This window comes from Uranotaenia lowii, chromosome 1 (genome assembly GCF_029784155.1).
Source record: "Uranotaenia lowii strain MFRU-FL chromosome 1, ASM2978415v1, whole genome shotgun sequence".
Lineage (NCBI taxonomy): Eukaryota > Metazoa > Arthropoda > Insecta > Diptera > Culicidae > Uranotaenia > Uranotaenia lowii.
This window is the reverse complement of record NC_073691.1, coordinates 149,034,788-149,054,448: the sequence shown is the minus strand read 5'-3', so window position 1 is coordinate 149,054,448 and position 19,661 is coordinate 149,034,788. Positions and strand designations below refer to the sequence as shown.

The following is a 19,661-nucleotide window of genomic DNA, read 5'->3' as shown; positions in this document are numbered from 1 at the left end:
AATATATGGATAATAAAACACTTATCAACTCTGTTGTGTTGCGAGTCTACTTGGTTGAATGATTCAACTGAATCAAAGCAATCGAAAGATTCCTTTTAATTCAACCACGGTATCAAATAATCCTAGTATAAACAATGAGTTACAATAATCTCGAAAGAAAAGGTTCCCCTACATTACAACTTATTAAATCCCTGCCAAGAATATTTTAAATCATAAAGTACCCACTCAGAAAGCGTACTAAGTAACACCATTTAAAACTGGCGCAAAGTTCAAATGTTGACACAAGGTGTAAAAGCGTTCAAATTCTCGCACTTCAACTTTATTCCACATTCCACGCCCTTCGGAATCACCGGCTGCAATCAAACTGCGAGGAAGGTTAGTGTGGCATGGGATCAAAAAAAGGATAACGAAAGGTAGCGCCGTGGCTGAGGAACGGGAAAGGACTCTTCGGAAAACCTTTCATTCTCTTGCAAAGTAGCACGGAAACTTCATCTCGAGCATGGCAGGACGCGAGTTGCGGGGACCGGAGGAAAAAGCAGCACATTTTACACCTTCACACTGAGTTAATTCTTCGCTATGCTAATTTATTTATAGCCAACTCTGGACATATTTTTTTTTGCCACGGCAATTTTCGCACCTGACTTCCGTTGGCTCCTCGCTTTTCCCTTGAATTCTCCTGGACCACCAGTCAGTCTCTGGCCGGACGAGACGGTTCCATACAATTATAGTTCATTGCATCATTTAAAATGTACCGTGTTTAGTACGAAGAGGGAAGGCAATGAAGTTTTCCACTAGTGCCCTGCAATCCGATGCTTTCCTTTATCCTTTTTGTTACTTGTTCTATGCAGCTGCTCCCCTTCGCCCTAGAACTGCATTTCAGTTGGAATTGAAATTTATGCATTCTACATTGAATCTGAAAGCGGGTTTCTCAAGTAGTTGACTGATTTTACAATGTAGATTTAAATACTAGCGCTGCGAAAATTGAACAACTGATTGCTTATTTATTTTTCTGGGCAGGTGTAACGGGTGGTATCGGAAGGTTCTATAATCGTTCAATATAAGTTTTTATGTGTTATAGCTTGTTGATTTCGTAAGTCATCAACATTCGTTTTCAAGCACAATACTCTTTGAATGCGAAAACTGATGGACATAAAATCCTCCTATCCAAGTGCTGAAACCGAAATGGTCCATGGTTCGACAACATACCCTATAGAACTAGTCTCGATATCCACCTCTTCAGGGTGTTCGGTTGATCTTCACCGAGGAAGCACAAGTGATTCAAGCCCAGACCTCCAACAATGCAGATTTCTGGCGCCTGGTAGTTTTTAATACGTCTGCATAGGTTCATGATCTTTCTGGCAACCAAAATCCGTCGTTCTGTTTTTTTTACCCAACCGCTGCATGTACGGCGAAGAGTTTATCTGTAGAAAACCCGACATTCTCTTAATTTTTGCTATGCGGTACGTGGAAGGTCTTGGAAACTTTAGATCTTGTGAGGCTGGATCTGTAGTTCATCTTTCAGGACGGCGATGTTGATCCCGGTGTATTAAAATCTTTCGCCAATTTGATGATCGTCGAGTAATTCTCTCAAGGCGTATCTTGATAATCTTCACCAATGCACAGTGGTCCAAAAAGTCTAAAAGTGGAACTTTCGTAGCGCCTCTGTTTTTCATCTTATCTCTTAAGTGTCTTCAGAACATTTGCTTCTTTAAACATGCTCCATAATTTGAAAGTATCAAAAGTTAGTCAAAGTCCACTATAAAAAAAAATTGAAAATTCTAACTTTTTCATTTCAATAGATAGAGCTTTACTTTATTCTACAAAGTTGTAGAACACGTAAAAGTATGCAACTTTGTTGAATACATCAAAACTCTATCTCTTTTCAGAGCAGAGTTATAAGTGTTTTATTTTGAAAGTTATTTAAAAGTTAGTTTCTTAAACTTAACTATAGTTAGATGAGGATTTACATGAATAAGATGTTCTGAACATTTGTTGAGGCATTCAAATCACACGTTTTGCACAAGATTTCAATATTCTATGACGTTTCCTAGCCAACTTATTGCTACTTTAAGTTTTATTTTGATTCAACTTCACGAGCGTTTATTGCAAAAACGTGCAAGTGGACTTTTAAAACAAATAAACCTGTTGGGACCCCTCGTTTGTGCTCGAAATTAGACCCCACCTTTGTAAAACATTTTCGAACTCACGTACGCCCGTGAGCAATTTGACAGCTAGTTTAGAAGACAGAATAAATTTGCAAATCATTGTATCGCTAAAGTTGTAGCCAGCAGATTATAAAATACGTTAGTTTTCGCCAGTTTTCACTTTAATAGTCGCATATATTTAACCAGTTCAGGATTCTACTAGCCTTCTAGCAGAGCTAGAACCGTAAGTTGTTAAATTCACCCTTTAATTGTTGCGATAAATATCAAATCATTACTTTAACAGGTAGAGCCTGAAAAGCCGCGTGTCCGCGCACATTCTTCTCAATAACGAGCATACAGAAACGAATTTGTAAGTAATTATCTTTCCATTTGAACGAACTATGCTAACGGTAAATAAATATTTACAGTTTGAGCTGTTAACAAAATCGAGCTGCTTCAAAAAGCGTTTTTTATCGCTCCTATCCCGAACACTTCTCAAAAAATTACAACATAACCTCAATTTGAGATGTCGAGTTGCGGGAAGTGCGACCGTCCGGACACCAAAGACATGGTTGCGTGCGACTCCTGCCAGGCATGGTATCATTTCCAATGCGTTGGAGTTTCCCCCGGTATTGCAAACAGGACCTTCAAGTGTGACGTTTGCACGGGCAAAAAAGTGAAAAAGACTGGCACCGTGAAAAAGGTTGGAACAACCACCAATCCTTCGAAAACAACGAAACCTGTCGAGGCAACAACAACAGAACCAACTTCTTCCGAAAGTCAAAGTGTTTCTTCCGACGCTGCCACGCAATCCGTAGCCAGTGAAGCCGCTACTGTCATTTCGCGGAATCTTCCGGAACCGAGCTACGAGCAGCAACTCCAAGCGATGATGGATGAAATGGAGTTTCAAGAAAAGCAGCTGAAGGAAGAAAAAATTATCCGGGAGAAACGTATGGAGATGCAACGGATACTGGAAGAAAAAAGGATTTTGCAGGATCGAGAGCTGCAGGAGAAGCAACTGGAACAAGAAAGAAAGTTGCTCGAGCGAAAGTTGCAAGATGATTTGGACTTCAGCAAACAACAACGAGCCCTGCGGGATAAATATGATCGAGCCCGGAGTGATTTGTTGCTGAAAGACCAAGAAGAGTTTGCCGCTGGTGATTGTGAAGATGATAGTGCCGGAAAAGTGCGTGGTTGGCTGCTGGATCCACTTTATCGAGATCCAACGAAAAATGTTCCCTTCGATGACCAGCTACAACAAACGCCTAAATGTAGGCCAGATTCCAAGCGTTTGTCGCATAATGTGCTCGAAAATAATCGCCTGTCGGTAGGCAATCGTTTGCCTGTCGATGAAAACAATTTTTCGTCGAAATTTTTGCCAGAAGCTAGCGATTCCGCTTCTGTTCAACAACAAGTTTATCATCAACCTACCAAAGCACAATTGTTGGCCCGCTCAGTTCTTGGACGCCCGTTACCCATCTTTAGTGGCCGAGCAGAGGAGTGGCCGCTATTCATAAGCTCGTTCACCAACTCAACAGAAGCTTGTGGGTTCAACGAGCAGGAAAATCTGGTCAGGCTGCAAGAGTGCTTAAAGGGAGCTGCCCTGGAAACCGTTCGTAGCCGGTTGATGCTGCCTTCAGGAGTGAGTAAGGTAATTGAAACTCTTCGAAAGTTTTTCGGACGTCCGGAACAGCTGATCCATAATCTCCTTGCAAAGGTCCGAAAATGTACTCCTCCTCGAGCGGATCGCCTGGAATCATTCATTCCTTTCGGGCTGGCGGTGCAAGAGCTCTGCGATCATCTCGAGGCTGCCCAGCTCCAGGATCATCTAGTGAATCCGGAACTACTCCAGGAATTGGTCGACAAATTACCAGCCGCTACCAAACGTGAATGGGTGCAGTTCAAGCGAGCAGAACAGAAGGTGACACTGAAAACGTTTGCTGAGTTTACGTCGAACATAGCCAGTGAAGCTAGTGAAGTTATTTTAGTGGTCGATCAGAAACCGTCTGATCCCAAATTCATAGATCGAGCCCGTTACAAGGAAAAGGGATTCATACATGCGCACAATGCGCACGAAACATCGAGCCTACAATCGCCGCCGGTGCCGTCGACTTGCCGCGTATGTAGGAAGGAGAACCATCGAGTCCGGAACTGCGAGGAATTCCGGAAGAAAACTTTAACCGAGCGTCTGAGATTGATGGAGCAGCTGAAGCTCTGTGACCGCTGCCTCAACGAGCATACTGGGTGGTGTCGATTTAAGATTACATGCAACATCGGTGCATGTCGTTTGCATCATCACCCACTCGTCCACCGTAGGCAAGAATTTTCGACCCCATCGCCAGTTCCAGTTTTTTCTACACCTGCTCCCCCTGCGGAGCGATTGAATGTCCATGTGGAGCGCAAGCCGTCTGTCATTTTGCGCATTATTCCCGTCACGTTGTTTAATGGTTCGCAGTCGGTGAAAACGTTGGCCTACCTGGACGAAGGTGCTTCTATGACTCTGATAGAAGAGAGCTTGGTTCGGGAGTTGAATGCGCGAGGAGTTTTTCATCCAATGACACTGCAATGGACTTCCAACATCGTACGCCAGGAAGCTTCGTCACAATGTTTATCTTTGGCGATTTCGGGTGACAGTGGAAAGCGTTTCAAGTTACGTGACGCTCACACGGTGAAGAAAATGCATCTTCCGAAGCAAGCTGTAAAGTTTTCTGAAATCTCCAATCAACATCGACACCTGCAAGGAATATCTGTACCTGATCGAGCCGCCGACGAGCCAAGAATATTGATTGGGCTGAACAACATTTTCTTATTTGCGCCTTTGGAATCACGGACCGGAGCCCCACTAGATCCTATTGCAGTTCGATCACATCTGGGATGGTCGATCTATGGACCCCTGAATCGATCGGGATCTGACATGTTCGTGGGATGTCACAATGAATACTCGAACCAAGACTTACACGACCAGATGCGGGAATACTTTTTTGCCGAGGAACCGAGCCTGCTTGTGAAGCACATTCCGGAATCCAAAGAGTTGGAACGAGCACGAGCAATTTTAGACCGAACCACTGCCCGGGTTGACGGTCGTTATGAATCAGGTTTGCTGTGGAGATCGGACGACATTCAACTCCCGGATAGCTACGCAATGGCGCGCAAAAGGTGCGATGCTTTGGAACGACGTTTGAAGAACAACCCTCAACTAGATTTGGCAGTTCGTCAGAAAATCAATTCATATTTGGTGAAACAGTATGCGCACAAGGCCACTCCGCAAGAGTTGGCCTCAGCCACACCCGGGAGAATCTGGTTCCTTCCGTTAAACGTCGTCATTCATCCGAAAAAACCGGAGAAAATCAGATTAGTTTGGGACGCCGCTGCAAAGGTCCAAGGTTTGTCCCTGAATTCGATGCTACTTCCTGGCCCCGACCTTTTGACGTCTCTTCCGGCAGTGTTGCAACGATTTCGCGAGCGTACGGTGGCATTTGGAGCCGACATACGCGAAATGTACCACCAAATTCGCGTGCAAGCTGCAGATCGACATGCGCAACGGTTTTTATTTCGTTCAGATCCGATCGCCGAGCCCGAGGTCTACATAATGGACGTTTGCACCTTCGGATCTGCCTGTTCCCCAGCCGTGGCGCAGCATGTGAAACGGGTGAACGCGCACAGGTATGCGCAACAATTCCCGGAAGCAGTGGATTCTATCGACCGTCGACATTACGTCGATGACTATTTGGATTGTGCTAACACAGAAGACGAGGCGATTGTAAAAGCGAAGCAGGTGCAGTACATTCATCATCAAGGTGGTTTTGAGCTGCATGGTTGGATATCGAACTCCAGTGAAGTATTACGAGCTTTGGGGGCGTTGCCCTCTGAGGAAGTTTCGCTGAGCGAGTCAAGCTCCAGCGGGACAGAACGCGTTCTTGGGATTATTTGGAAGCCGCAAGAAGATACATTTACCTTTTCGACTACTTTGAGAGAAAACCTGATCCCATATTTCTACAACGACAAGCGCCCTACGAAGCGCATCGCTCTCAGCGGGGTCATGAGTCTGTTTGACCCGCTGGGCTTCCTGTCACCTTTTACGGTGCATGGGAAACTACTTCTGCAGGAGCTGTGGCGCACCGGCTGCGATTGGGACGAGTGTATCGACGACGACAACTTTGCTAAGTGGCAAAGATTTACATCTTTGTTACCGGAAGTAGAAGCTGCCCGTATCCAGCGCTGCTATCTCCAGGGTGGCCCACCATCTTCTTACGAAACCTTGGAGCTACATACATTTGTCGATGCGTCGGAACAAGCGTTTGGCGCCGCATCATACTTTCGCATCGCAGTAGGAGAAGGCTACAAATGTTCGCTAATTATCGATTCCAAGATGCGAATTGTCTGCTGCTGTACTGGGTTCGCAGATGGCCCACAGTATCGAAGCTGAACATGATTTGAAGGTGACTAGAAGGGTGTTCTGGACAGATTCCAGGACCGTTTTATCGTGGATCCGGTCTGATCAGCGCAGATATAAGCCATTTGTTGGGTTTCGAATCGGAACCATTCTTCAGAATACGAGAGTCGACGAGTGGCGCTGGGTTCCCACCAAGTTCAACATTGCGGATATCCTGACCAAGTGGAGCAACGAATCGTTTTTAGCACCCGATAGCTCTTGGTTCCTGGGGCCGAAGTTTTTGCATCGAGACGAAAGTGAATGACCAGAACAGCCAGTTCTGACCCCGAATACGACACAGGAACTACGTACGTTCCTTTTGCACCATAGCTTCTCAACTGGCGAGCTACCAATCATCGATGTGAGGCGTATATCTAAGTGGACGATTTTGCTTCGAACATTATGTTGCGTGTTTCGATTCTTATCCAACTGTCATCGAAAGAAACTGGGCGAGCCTATCGAAACGGTCGAAACACCTGAGCACATCAAGAAGCTAGTCATCGTTCAGATCGAGAGTGTGAAAATCCCGTTGAAGCAGGAGGAGTTTGAAAAAGCCGAGAATTTGCTGTGGAAGATAGCGCAACGAGAGAATTATTCCACCGAGATTGCAACGCTGTTAAATAATCAACGTCTACCGAAGGAGCAATGGTCTAGCATCGAAAAAAGTAGTTCTTTGTACCGTTTGGCACCCTTTCTCGACGAGTATGGCGTTCTCCGAGTCGACGGCAGAACCAGTGAAGCTTCGTTCGTATTATTACGAATCATCTACTGAATTACTATCATCAACGGTTTGCTCATGCTAACAAAGAAACCGTTTTCAACGAGTTACGTCAACGTTTCCACGTGTCGAAGCTACGACCCAGCATCAAAGCAGTACAAAAACAGTGCCAATGGTGCAAGGTCCAAAGAACGCGCCCAGGACCTGCAAGGATGGCACCGTTGCCGATCGAACGTCTCACACCATTCATCAAACCGTTCAGTTACGTGGGCATTGACTATTTCGGCCCCATTGATGTAGCAGTTGGGAGGAGATCAGAGAAGCGCTGGATCGTCCTTTTCACGTGCCTTTCCGTTCGAGCGATCCATTTGGAAGTAGCTTATCGCCTGAACGTCGACTCCTGTATCATGGCTATTCGGAGGTTCGTATTACGCCGAGGTCCTCCAATATCGTTCTACTCCGACAACGGTACGAATTTTCAAGCTGCTAGTAAAGAACTTCTGCAACAAATTCGTCGCATCGATCAATCCTGTGCAAATACTTTTACGAATGCTCGCACCCGTTGGAGCTTCAATCCACCGTCCGCCCCTCACATGGGGGGAATATGGGAGCGCATGGTGCGTTCCACGAAAGCGGCCATGGCTACCCTATCTTCTGGAAACCGTATGACGGATGAAATTCTTTTGACTGTAATCGCTGAAGCTGAGGAAATCGTGAACACTAGACCTCTTGTGTACTTGCCACAGGACTCTCAGGAGGCTGAAGCGCTGACTCCGAATAGTTTTATTCGGGGAACTTCATCTGGACAACTTGATCTCCCAATGGCACCTACGGATAAGGCCGATTCGCTGCGGAGTTTGTATCACCGTTCTCAATACATCGCCGACGAGTTGTGGAAAAGGTGGTGAAGGAGTATCTGCCGTCGCTCAATATTCGAACCAAATGGCTGGAAGAGAACAAACCGTTGCAGAAAGGAGACCTGGTCTTCATTACGGATGACCTAAACCGGAATAGCTGGGTACGAGGAGTGGTAGACGAGGTAATCCAGGGTAAGGATGGTCACGTGCGTCAGGCGCTGGTGCGTACTTCTTCCAAGGTGATTCGACGACCAGTAACCAAACTCGCGGTCATAGAGGTAGGATCTTCAGGTAAATCTGACCGAGAAGCTAGTTCCGGACAAGGTTTACGGGCCGGGGAAGTGTTGGGACCCCTCGTTTGTGCTCGAAATTAGACCCCACCTTTGTAAAACATTTTCGAACTCACGTACGCCCGTGAGCAATTTGACAGCTAGTTTAGAAGACAGAATAAATTTGCAAATCATTGTATCGCTAAAGTTGTAGCCAGCAGATTATAAAATACGTTAGTTTTCGCCAGTTTTCACTTTAATAGTCGCATATATTTAACCAGTTCAGGATTCTACTAGCCTTCTAGCAGAGCTAGAACCGTAAGTTGTTAAATTCACCCTTTAATTGTTGCGATAAATATCAAATCATTACTTTAACAGGTAGAGCCTGAAAAGCCGCGTGTCCGCGCACATTCTTCTCAATAACGAGCATACAGAAACTAATTTGTAAGTAATTATCTTTCCATTTGAACGAACTATGCTAACGGTAAATAAATATTTACAGTTTGAGCTGTTAACAAAATCGAGCTGCTTCAAAAAGCGTTTTTTATCGCTCCTATCCCGAACAAAACCACATTGAAGCTTGAACTAAGTGTAATAAATTGGAGTTGGCGTCATTTGTCTCCACGCACTCATATTTGAACACAACAAGCATGAAGTCTGTTTCACATAGAATCTGGTCGGATAAAATAGATCATTTCTCCGCAAAAAAAATAATGTACAACAAAAGTAAAAATGTCATTTTATAGGGTTTTTATTGCACTTTAAGGAAAAAAATACATAAAAATCATTCGACAGAATGAATGAATTTTCGAACTGTTTTGTGATACCACCCATCATTTTCTGCACAGTACTGCTGGTAACCTCATTCGCCATCTTGCTCCACTAGTTTTCCATTTGAGCGGGTTTTTTCATGGTTCTGCCACATTTCTTCAGTTTGCCCTTAACTATTGCTCAATATTTCTCGATGGGACAAAAAGCCGAACAGTTTGGTGGATTGATACTTTTTTCAACAAAATCGATCTTGTTCTCCTTATACCACTTGACGACATCCCTGCTGTAGTGGCAACTTGCCAGGTCCGGTCAGAACTTCACCGGACCTTTGTGGGACCGAATGAATGGCAAAACCCTCTTCTGGAGACATTCTTCTTAGTAAACATTTCCATTCATTGTGTCCCCAGTGATGAAAATCTTAGTCTTCTTCCCACAACTACAGATCCCTTGCCAAATCATCAACTTCCGAGCAAATTTATCGGCAAAAACAAACTTGAATCTACCCGCAACATTCCCTTTACGCTTCGCAAGGTGAAATTTGTTACCGGGTATTTGTCCAAAATCCATTTTGACGTAAGTTTCGTCGTCCATCAAAATGCATCCGTTGTACTTGGTCAACACTTTCTCGTACAACTTCCTTGCCCTGGTTTTGGCAACCAGGTTTTGTTTCAGCGTCCTGTTGGGGCGTTTGTTTGCATGATACGACCGCAAGCCTTCTCGCAAACAAATTCGTAGAGCTTACTGTGGTTCGTCTTGAACTTTTTCGTCAAATCACGCAAGGAGATTCCAGGATTATTGTGAACTGATCGAATTACCTTTGCTCGCAGCTTCCAGTCATATGTTCCACTTTTACACCTAGTTTGTTTTGCTCGATCCACCGTAAGGGTCTCTCGGTAACGTTGCAGCACCGAATCTACAGTCGATTTAGGATATTTCAGGAATTTCGCGATCTTTACCCCTGACCACGTCGGTTTCTCAACGTGAGTGTGCAGAATTTTCTCTCGCCTTTCGCGTTCCATCGTCGATAACTTTTGAATGACTGCTTCAATCTTGATGAAATTTTCACCACTAAGTAAACAAACTATTCGGATCAAAACACTGTCAATAGATTCGCGATGTGACAATTAGGGGCGCTGCAGTAAATGAAAAGATGCGACCAGATTCTATGTGACACAGACTTTACGTTCGATGCTGTTTTTTTAAATATTTTTCTTCCCCGTGGTTATCATAGCTTGCTTTGTTGCGATGCGACCGAATGAGTTATTCTCTATTTGTTGATTGTAATGCAGGAACGACGAAGCTTTTGGCTAAATGTGTCTCTTACACTCAAAAGAAAAGCATAGTAAAATCAATCCGTGGTTTAAATGAACTACAAGCAACCATATTTTTGAGTCAATAATGTTTTGTTCTTGAAAATACTACGCGCATGGTAATTTTACTATATGTTGATTTTGGCTGCGCATAGTAAAATTAATATGTTAAATTTTGAAAAAAGTATGTGTTATGATAAAAACAAGCATATTAACAAGATCCAAATAGAAAAATTACCATGCAGAATGGTTAGAATATCCCGTAGCACAATCGATTTTACTAATTAGTGTGGAATTTTGAGCCCTTTAATTGAAAATTCAATTTTTTCATATTACATTTTTATTTCATCAGTAGTGTTTCACCAGTATTACTTTTCTTCGTGTGAAGCACAGTACGCTGGACCGAATCACATCTGATGATTAATTACAATATTCTGAAAACAAATTTATAAAAATCAATTACTGGGCATATTGATATTAATTATTCCAGAATGTTTCAGAACTCCTTTTGAGGCCATCGATCCGGAAAGTAGTGAATGGTAAACTTCACGGGCGGGGATCTGGGGCTCGAGCAAAAGCCTCTTGAAATCGGAGTAATGAGTAAAATTCGGCTTCCGGCTCCAGCACTTCCACTTTTAGAATTTTTATCGATTATAGCTGGGACCGACAGTTGGCCGGGTGGGAGGCCAGCTTTATGATCAAAAATTGATTGTTGAACTAAAAACTTACAAAAAAAACAAAACACATTCAAACGAAGCGCACGATGAAGAAATTACCATGGATATGGTATTTTCGACTTCACAAAAGACGATTACTATAGTAATAAGATATACGTATAGTAATTGCAAGAACACGAATCCTGCAATATCTAAATATCATGCGCATGGTAATTTAGACACGAGAAAATTACTATGAGTTGTCAAAGTACGCATAGTAAAAATACTATGTTGTAGTACATTAGCCCAGATTTTTGGTAGTAAATACTAAATCGTGGTAGAAAATACTTGATCGTGGACATAGTTCAATTATCATGATTCTGTATTTGATAAACCCATGCAATTTTTTTCCGTGGATATTTAAATGGTACATTATTGTCCTCTGTATAATATTTAGGTATGCCCATTGAAAGTTTTCAACAACTTGGACCTTGATGGACCTAATCGAATATGAAAATTCAAATTTCGTCAACTGCCCCTTCCTTCATGGAGAAATAACAAGTTAAGAAAAAATATTTTGAATTTTTTATGAGCAATAAATAAATGTCATCAAGTAAGAACTTTTATATTCATCCACATTATTTTTATCATGCATTGCATTGACATTGAAATCTTTATACAAGGAAAATATTTTAAAGATTTCAGTGCTCTATTAATCATATTTTTTTCTCTTTCAACTCTTTTCAAGAGTGAGTATTGGCGCTATAACCATGGTCGATGACCCGAGATGATGGTACAAAGAGTTCAAAGTTGATTATTCTAAAATTATTAGGTAAATTTTTCCCGAATAATTGTACTGATAACTTTTGGATTTTTATCTATAAAAACCTCATTTCCAACCGTTGAATAAAGAATGGCAAGGTCCAACATCAAGGAACATAGAAATATCTTAGCGTCTATGCTTCCAACGAATAAATATTTAATACTAGCTGACCCGGTGTGCTTTGCAACACCTTTCAAAATCAAATGATATTTTCAGAATTTATTGAAATTTTTATTTTTTTGTTGGCATTATTTTAAATCAAATTATAACATAATTCATAAGCAACCGCTATAAAATGGGAGCTGCTGCTGGAGTTTCAAATTGCAACACAAAAATAACTTAAACTAATATTCTGAAGCTTGATCTATAAATTTGTGTTATAGATCTGATAATTTTAATCTGTTTTTTTAAGCTTTGCCCTTTAAAAAGGAGGGTCTCAAATTAATCGTACGCAAACAATCCATCCAACTTATAAAATATGGTTGTTTTTGCTTGATATGTTCGGGATTTATGATAAAAACTGATAAGAGAGCCCCCCCCCCCCCTGTCTTTCCCTTGCCCCCATGCTGAATGGAGATCGAGATCTTCAATAATAATCATACCCATTTTTTACGTTCCCAAAAATCCTCTTGTGTCAAATTTAGTTCCATTGGTTGATAAGTTTTTAAGATTTACATCAAAATATATATAGAACCCCCTCCTTTCTTCTCCTCTCTACACTGTAAAGCGTAAGGGTCATATCTCGTAACCAAGTACCTTTCCATGCCATATTTGTTTCCATTTGTTGGCTTTGTTAGCATATATTGAGAACTTCTGCTAACACAATTGAATTGGGCTCACCTCGCTCCTCCATGTATCTACTCACTAAAAGGAGGATGGTGTGTCAGATAATCATAGAATTATACAAAAATGATTTTCCATGGGTATGTCAATTTCTCGGACTTTGTAAAAAAAAGTTAAATGTAAGCTTTCCTCTTCCCTTCCTTTATTCTCAATTCCATCATTCCACTGCAAGAAAGGAATTGTTTGACATAGTAAAATTTCTCGTATTGAAATACCATCCCATGCCAAATTCGGTTTTATTTGCTTTGTAAATTCTTGAGTTATGTATAAACTTGAAAGAAAGTACCATCCCCACTTCCGTTCTCCCCATTGAATGGAGGGGTGAGAACTTGATATTCATATTTTTTTTTGTACTCAAATACTTTTTGATACCAAATTTTATATCATTTGCGCGATTATTTCTCGAGTTATGCAAAAAAATGTATGGAAGCCCCCCTTTCCCTCTTTATATCTTTCCGCTAAGAAAAGGTGGGGCTTCAATTTACCATAGACACATTTCTCGTATTCAAATACCCTCACATACCAAATATGGTTAAATTTGCTCGATCAGCTCTCTAATTATGCTGAAAATTGTAAGGGAGACCTCTTCTTCCCCTTTTCATCCACCTCTTTGAAGGAGTGAGGGATACCAAATAATCATAGAAGCATTTCTCGTACCCAAATATCGTTCCATGCCAAATTTGGTTCCATTTGCTGTTGTAGTTCTTGAGTTATGCAGTTAAAATTGTATGAAACTCCCCTCCCTCTTTCCTTTCTCCCCGCTGGAAGAAGGATGGGTCTCAAACAATCATTAGAACATGTCAAGTTTCCAAATACCCGCCCATGCCAAATTTGGTTCCATTTGCTTAATTAGTTTATGAGTTATGTCAAAAATTGAAAAGAGTGCCCCTCCCCCCTTTATATCTCTCTACTGTAAAGAGGGAGGGTTCTCAAATAATCATAGAAATATTTTTCGTATCCAAATACCTTTCTATGCCAAATTAGGTTACATTTGCTTTATTAGTTTTTGAGTTATGTAAAAAATATGAAAGAGGCCCCTCCCCCTTTCAACTGGAAAGAGGGAGGAGTCTCAAATCATCATCGAAATATTTTTCGTATCAAAATACCTTCCCATGCCAAATTTGGTTCCAATATTTTGATTAGTTTTCGAGTTATATGAAAAAATGTAATGTGGCCCCCCCTTCCCCCTTCCTATCATCCCACTGGGAGGAGGGAGGGGTACCTTATATTCATAGAAATATTCCCCTTCCCCAAATATCACCCCATGTCAAATTTGATACCATTTGCTTGATTGGTTCTCGAGTTATGCAAAAAATAGTCTTTTGTTTGGGAGGCCCCTCCCCCCCCTTCCTGTTAGGGGGAGGGGTCCCAAACCATAATAGGAACCTTCCCCGGCCTCCAATACCCCTACCTGCCAAGTTTCACGTAAATCGGTTCAGTAGTTTCTGAGTCTATAGGGAACAGACAGACAGACAGACAGATAGACAGACAGACAGAAATTCATTTTTATATATATAGATACACGGGAACGTATGGTACTGTTGTCCACGTTTATTCCTCCCTTGTGTTCAAGTTGTCTTTGCGTCCAATACTGCACAGTGAGCCAGGCCGTGTCAAAATGAGTAGTAAATGTATTTTTGTTTTTATTTCCATACAAAATTAATACTCGTTGCACTAATTCATGACTCAATGAATCGAAGAAATTTCGCCTGTAAAAAAAAACAGCGAGGCGTAACAATTTATAAATTTGAAATTTTCACATAAAGCTTGCTCAGCGGTCTACAAAAAAAGCTGGACAGTGAATTCTGGATTTATACAATCCCATTTATTTCAATAATCCTTATTATTCCATTCACTGATTTATCACAACCATTTTCTTAATATAATTACGCTTTGGGCACCTATAATCATCACTCGTAAGATCGTATTGTGGGCTCAAATTTGTACGAGATTTTGCAACTTTAAATCGATCGAATAGTTTGGTGTTTCGTTTTATTGTTATATATCAAGTCTTGGAAAGTCTCGATTTCCTCTATGATCATTTAAATTGAACTAGCTTTATACCTAATCGAAATGAAACTAAATCATCCTCTAAACCTCCAAGTTGATATGGCGGACTGGGGAGTCTTTACGGATTTTTACAGTGATTGTGCGTTCATCTCCCGGATGGTTGATAATTTCCGCTTCTTGGTTACTTCTGACCTCAACGCTTTTTGAGTCTGGATCCGCGTTCATGTATTCCTCCAGGGTCACGTAATGCGGACCACCGTAATAATCCAGTACAGCAATCTGGACTATTTCCAGTTTGCACAGGAAAAAGTTGTGAGCTTAAATGGAAAAAAAATATTTTAAGTTAATTGTTTTTTCGAAAAAATACAAAATACTTACTATCCAACCAGTGTTTAGCTTGCGGATGTCTGCTGAACATGGCATCCTTTCCGAACTGGAACTCGGCGGTACCTTCCTCCAGCTTCACGGCTTGACCGGAAATCATTATCCGAGCGCAGGTCGGTTCCATCGGGTCGATACCCTGCTTGGAGCACTCCAGATCCTGATCCATCGAGAGCAGCACCGTCAACCGATTGTCCTTGGCCAGATCTTGGGCCGTATAGTCGAGCATGGTCAGGTAGAAGTACAACGTTCCGGTAGATTTGGCACCCCGAGCACTGTCAGCCGCGGCAATCACATTCACCATCGGGTAACCCTTGATGGCCTCCACGGTTGAGAGCGAACCCATCGAGACCCATTCTGGGAATGGAAACGAAAAAAAAACATTGAGAAACATATGCTATTCAAATAGTTTTGCGTGGTTCAATAAGGTAGGGTGTCGAAAACTTCGAATGTTAGAACGCTAGAAATTCTAGAAAAAAAGACCGTTGGAAGCATCAAAACATGTTTCGGAGGAGTTTTGATTGCAGTGAAACAATGTCACTTTAGCTGTCATATATCCACAATGCCCGGGAACAAGTTAGAGCAAGTTTGTGTCGCTGCAAACAATAACGGAAAAAGATTGTTTTTCTGTGCTATATACATTCCGCCCGACAAGAAGGTCTTCGAGTTACGCGAATTATGCACCCAAGCTTCTCAAGATGAATGTACGTCTCGGTGGTCAAGTGGTTAGCGTGGTACGACGGTAGTCGCTGGTCCACTTATGACATGGGTTCGATTCCCATCTTGGTACTGGGTGTTAAATGTTAATCTAAAGTTGTCCACGTCATTAATTCAGTCTGTAAAGCCTAAATCGGCTAAGACGGTGTATGTCTTTTGAATCTGTGCTGGTCTGTGGTGATTACAATCAGCCCCGTTTGTTGTGGGAGAAAAATGACATTGGAGCCAAGTTGCTTAACGTAACGTTGCTGCTGCACCATTGATTGACAGCACAAACTCGCTGCTGAGCTTGGCCCAATTTAGTATAGTCAAGAATCACAACGGACGGATATTGGATTTGGTTTTTGGTTCCAGTGACGAGCAAATTGATATTTGCAGGGCTCCTGATGCATTATTATAGTTTCAACCGACTTGCACCATCCTCCAATCGTTTTCGATCTACTCTCCTTTCCTCAAGTATCCTTTCGCAATACTTGAGCGTCATTAACTGGGATGCACTCTTCGATAACTCATCGATTGACAACATGACTGAGTCCTTTTGCAGCATGATCAACAAATGGTTAATTCTACATGTGCTTAGATTTAAACCACCTTTTTCAGCCGCTTGGAGCACACCCACTCTTCGACAAATGCGACGTGATAAAAATGCTTATTTACGTAGACTTCGTAAAAGCCGGAATGAAGGCTCACAAACACAGTATAAAATAGTCAGCAATGCCTATCGAAGATTGAATACCTCACTGTACAAACTCCATGTAATTACGCATACAATCTGATTCGCGCAATTACCCTCGAAGATTTTGGAACTTCGTCAATTCTAAACGGAAATCCAACTCAACTCCATCATCAGTATTTTACTAGAAAGTTGTAGCTGACTCTCCACATTTTTTTTTAAATCGTGTTGCGCAATTTGTTTGCGGAACATTTTCGGTCCGTTTTCTCGGATACAATTTCTTCTGCGCGTGATTGCATCGAAGCTACTAATCATGTCCCCGTCGATGCAATCGATTTCAATACTTTTACTATCAATCAAGAACTTATCGTATTAGCTGCGAGGAAACTGAAAAGCTAGCTTTTTTGCACCGGGACCTGATGGAATTCCACCTTCTATTTATTGAAGCTGTAGCATCGCCTCTAGCTCGAATCTTTAACTGCTCCTTCCAGCAACGGAAATTTTCAGATATTTATTTTATGTTTACAGTTTTTATAAATGGAGATCGACGTATCGTGAAACAGTACAGAGGCATCACTAGTTTGTCAGCAGGTTCCAATTATTCGAATTAATTGTTATTCAGGCCTTACCACGAACATCATCACAGTACATTGCAGTTGAGCAACATGGGTTCATGCCGAGTAGATCGGTATGTACCAATCTGTTGGAATACACGTCGTCTTGGTGTGCATGGCAACATGATCGATTGGCTGAGATCATTTCTAACAGCTCTGGTGAAATCGTATCCTTTCCATTTACGAACCGATCTGGCGTGCCCTTAGGAAGCAACTTGGGCCCTTAACTGTTTTCACTATTTGTTAATGACCTAATGATCAACTTAGGTGAAGGGACCTGTATTGGATATGCTGGTGATCTCAAAATATTCATGCCAGTTGAATGCGTTGCTGATTGTGTTCGTCTTCAGTTGTTGATAGATCATATTTGTTATATTTACACCATACACTAAAAATCCAACAAGCCGCATTGGTCTCCAAGATATTGAATGGAGAAATGCAGTCGCCAAACGTAATAAGAACGATCGACTTTAGCGCCCCATCGAGAACTTATTCGTCTTATTCGTTGATATCGAGTCAAGTTCCCAGAACATCTCATGGATACAATGAGCCTTTGACAGCTATTATGCGTATATTCCAGGACACGGAGCTTCATAGATTTGGAGAACCAACTGGCAGTTTAGCTCGCCTCATGTATCAGTCAATATTGTTCCGTTCTATTTGAGTGTTGTTTATATCATTCATTTAAACATTTACTGTTCGATGAATCAATTTACTAAATAAATGAAAAAACATCCAGTCAGTTATTAATATTTAGAAGGTAGTGACGGAACATCCAACCAGATTTCGAAAATTTGACAATTCAGCAGGAACAATCAACCAGACTTTGGTTGATTGGCTATTTTGTTATTTCGAAGGTTGTGACGGAACATCCAATCAGACTTTGTTGTTTTGTAGGTTGCGAGTTGCGATGAAACATCCAATCTTCTCCCTCTTCTTTTACTCGCCGATGCTATTTTTAGCACGACTCGGAATTGTCTTATCGACTATCTCCTATCATGGTCTATTTACAGAGACAATATGACCAGCGGTATCCGTTTATACTCCGTAGAGTTTACAATCTTTTATACTCCGCAGAGATATTTTCGTATTCTTTTATACTCCGTAGAGTCTACAATTTCCGTTTTCTTTGTTACATTGTTTCATTTCGTTGTATTTGTGTTAGTTTTACGTCCGGAGACTTACAAAATATCTTAACCTAGGTTTTAGGGTGGCGGGATTCGATTCCTGAACCTCTGGCTCATAAACCAGGCACGTTCGCCATTAGAACATCCAATCAGATTTCGAAAATTGGTCAATTCAACCATCTTCAGAAAACTGTATTGAAAATATTTACAAAAACAAATCAATCGCACCGACAACAGGCCTAACGCACCATGCTGTGGAAAACCACATTCAACTACAATGATGTCAAGATTTTTGGAAAAGTGATCGCTGAAACACTCCATATAAAATTGAGAGGAGCGAGCGGTAAAAATCCAACGAGATGCCATGGAAATCTCAAGCATCTACAACGCTGTAATAAAAAAGCTGAGATGGACGCCCAAATTCAAGAGAACGATCCAATCAAATATCAAACCGACGACGAACCAATCTAAAGCACACCGGGACGACGCGACGACTGACCAGGAGTTTCTTCTTGACGTCGATTTCAAATATTAAGAGAAGGCCGTTAGGGAAACACGTGGCAAAACAAGTTGTGAGTTTCGAGACAGTGTGCATTAGAAATAGTTTTTTTTTGAAAATATTGTAAAATTAATTACTTACTATCTATTTTAAATACAGTTTTTCTGAAGATGGCTGAAGTTGAGTAGGCCAAAACGTAAAAATAAGCAGTTTTAATTTCGTCTTACATAAATCACCGAAAAATATCAATCAAAGAAACCCACACTTTTCACATTTTGATTATAAAGCGATTATAAACTCTTTTTGCTATAATGGTCCCTGATGCAATCTTGTTAATGTCCAATGTCTGGAACCATTCAAATATTTCGTAACACTTTTAGGGGGATGGAGGGTATAACAGCGTGTTACGCTTTGTGGATTGTAGGAGGAGGGGGGTAGATAGTTACGTAACATTTTAACGGTCGCAAAATAAACGTGCCTGGTAAGTCCTGGATAAGTCGCCTTTTACAACATGGAACAGTATTCCTGTGGCAGTATTGTTTATGCCTCTGCCATACTGGTGTGACTATTTTGACTTTTGAAAGGTGTGAAAATTTATAAATTTAAAATTTTTCATAAAAAGTAGCGGTCTAATGCTGCAAACTTAAATTTAAACTCCAAGAGTTATTCCTGAATAAGAATCGTATTAGTATTACACAACAAGTTTCCAAATCTGTTGGGACTTACCAACTGAATCTAAATTTCATATTATATATGCATGTATGCGTACTGACCTGCCTTGTGCACCAAATAACGCGCCATTTTGGCATACTCGGTG

General features: G+C 41.4%; 2 protein-coding genes across 2 annotated transcripts; one reads left to right on the top strand and one right to left on the bottom strand.

Annotated features, from left to right (window-relative positions):
- The first annotated feature begins 2,670 nt into the window (after positions 1 to 2,670).
- LOC129738021 (uncharacterized) lies at positions 2,671 to 7,348 on the top strand. The gene is made up of 3 exons (XM_055729195.1): positions 2,671 to 6,440; positions 6,514 to 6,798; positions 6,907 to 7,348. Exons 1-3 carry the CDS (start codon positions 2,671 to 2,673, stop codon positions 7,346 to 7,348), a joined length of 4,497 nt encoding a protein of 1,498 aa, XP_055585170.1.
- Positions 7,349 to 14,755: 7,407 nt separating this feature from the next.
- On the bottom strand, positions 14,756 to 19,660 carry LOC129738020 (protein CREG1; the record flags this gene model as incomplete). Its single annotated transcript, XM_055729194.1, has 3 exons — positions 14,756 to 15,150; positions 15,212 to 15,571; positions 19,618 to 19,660. Coding segments are annotated over 3 exons (639 nt in total), but the record flags the coding sequence as incomplete, so codon positions are not given.
- Position 19,661: the final 1 nt, after the last annotated feature.

Coding starts and splice junctions, on each gene's coding strand:
- LOC129738021 (XM_055729195.1), top strand. CDS start 2,671: ATGTCGAGTTGCGGGAAGTGCGACCGTCCGGACACCAAAGACATGGTT. Junction 6,441..6,513: donor GTCGATGCGTCGGAACAAGC/GTTTGGCGCCGC, acceptor ATCGATTCCAAG/ATGCGAATTGTCTGCTGCTG. Junction 6,799..6,906: donor TTAGCACCCGATAGCTCTTG/GTTCCTGGGGCC, acceptor TTTGCACCATAG/CTTCTCAACTGGCGAGCTAC.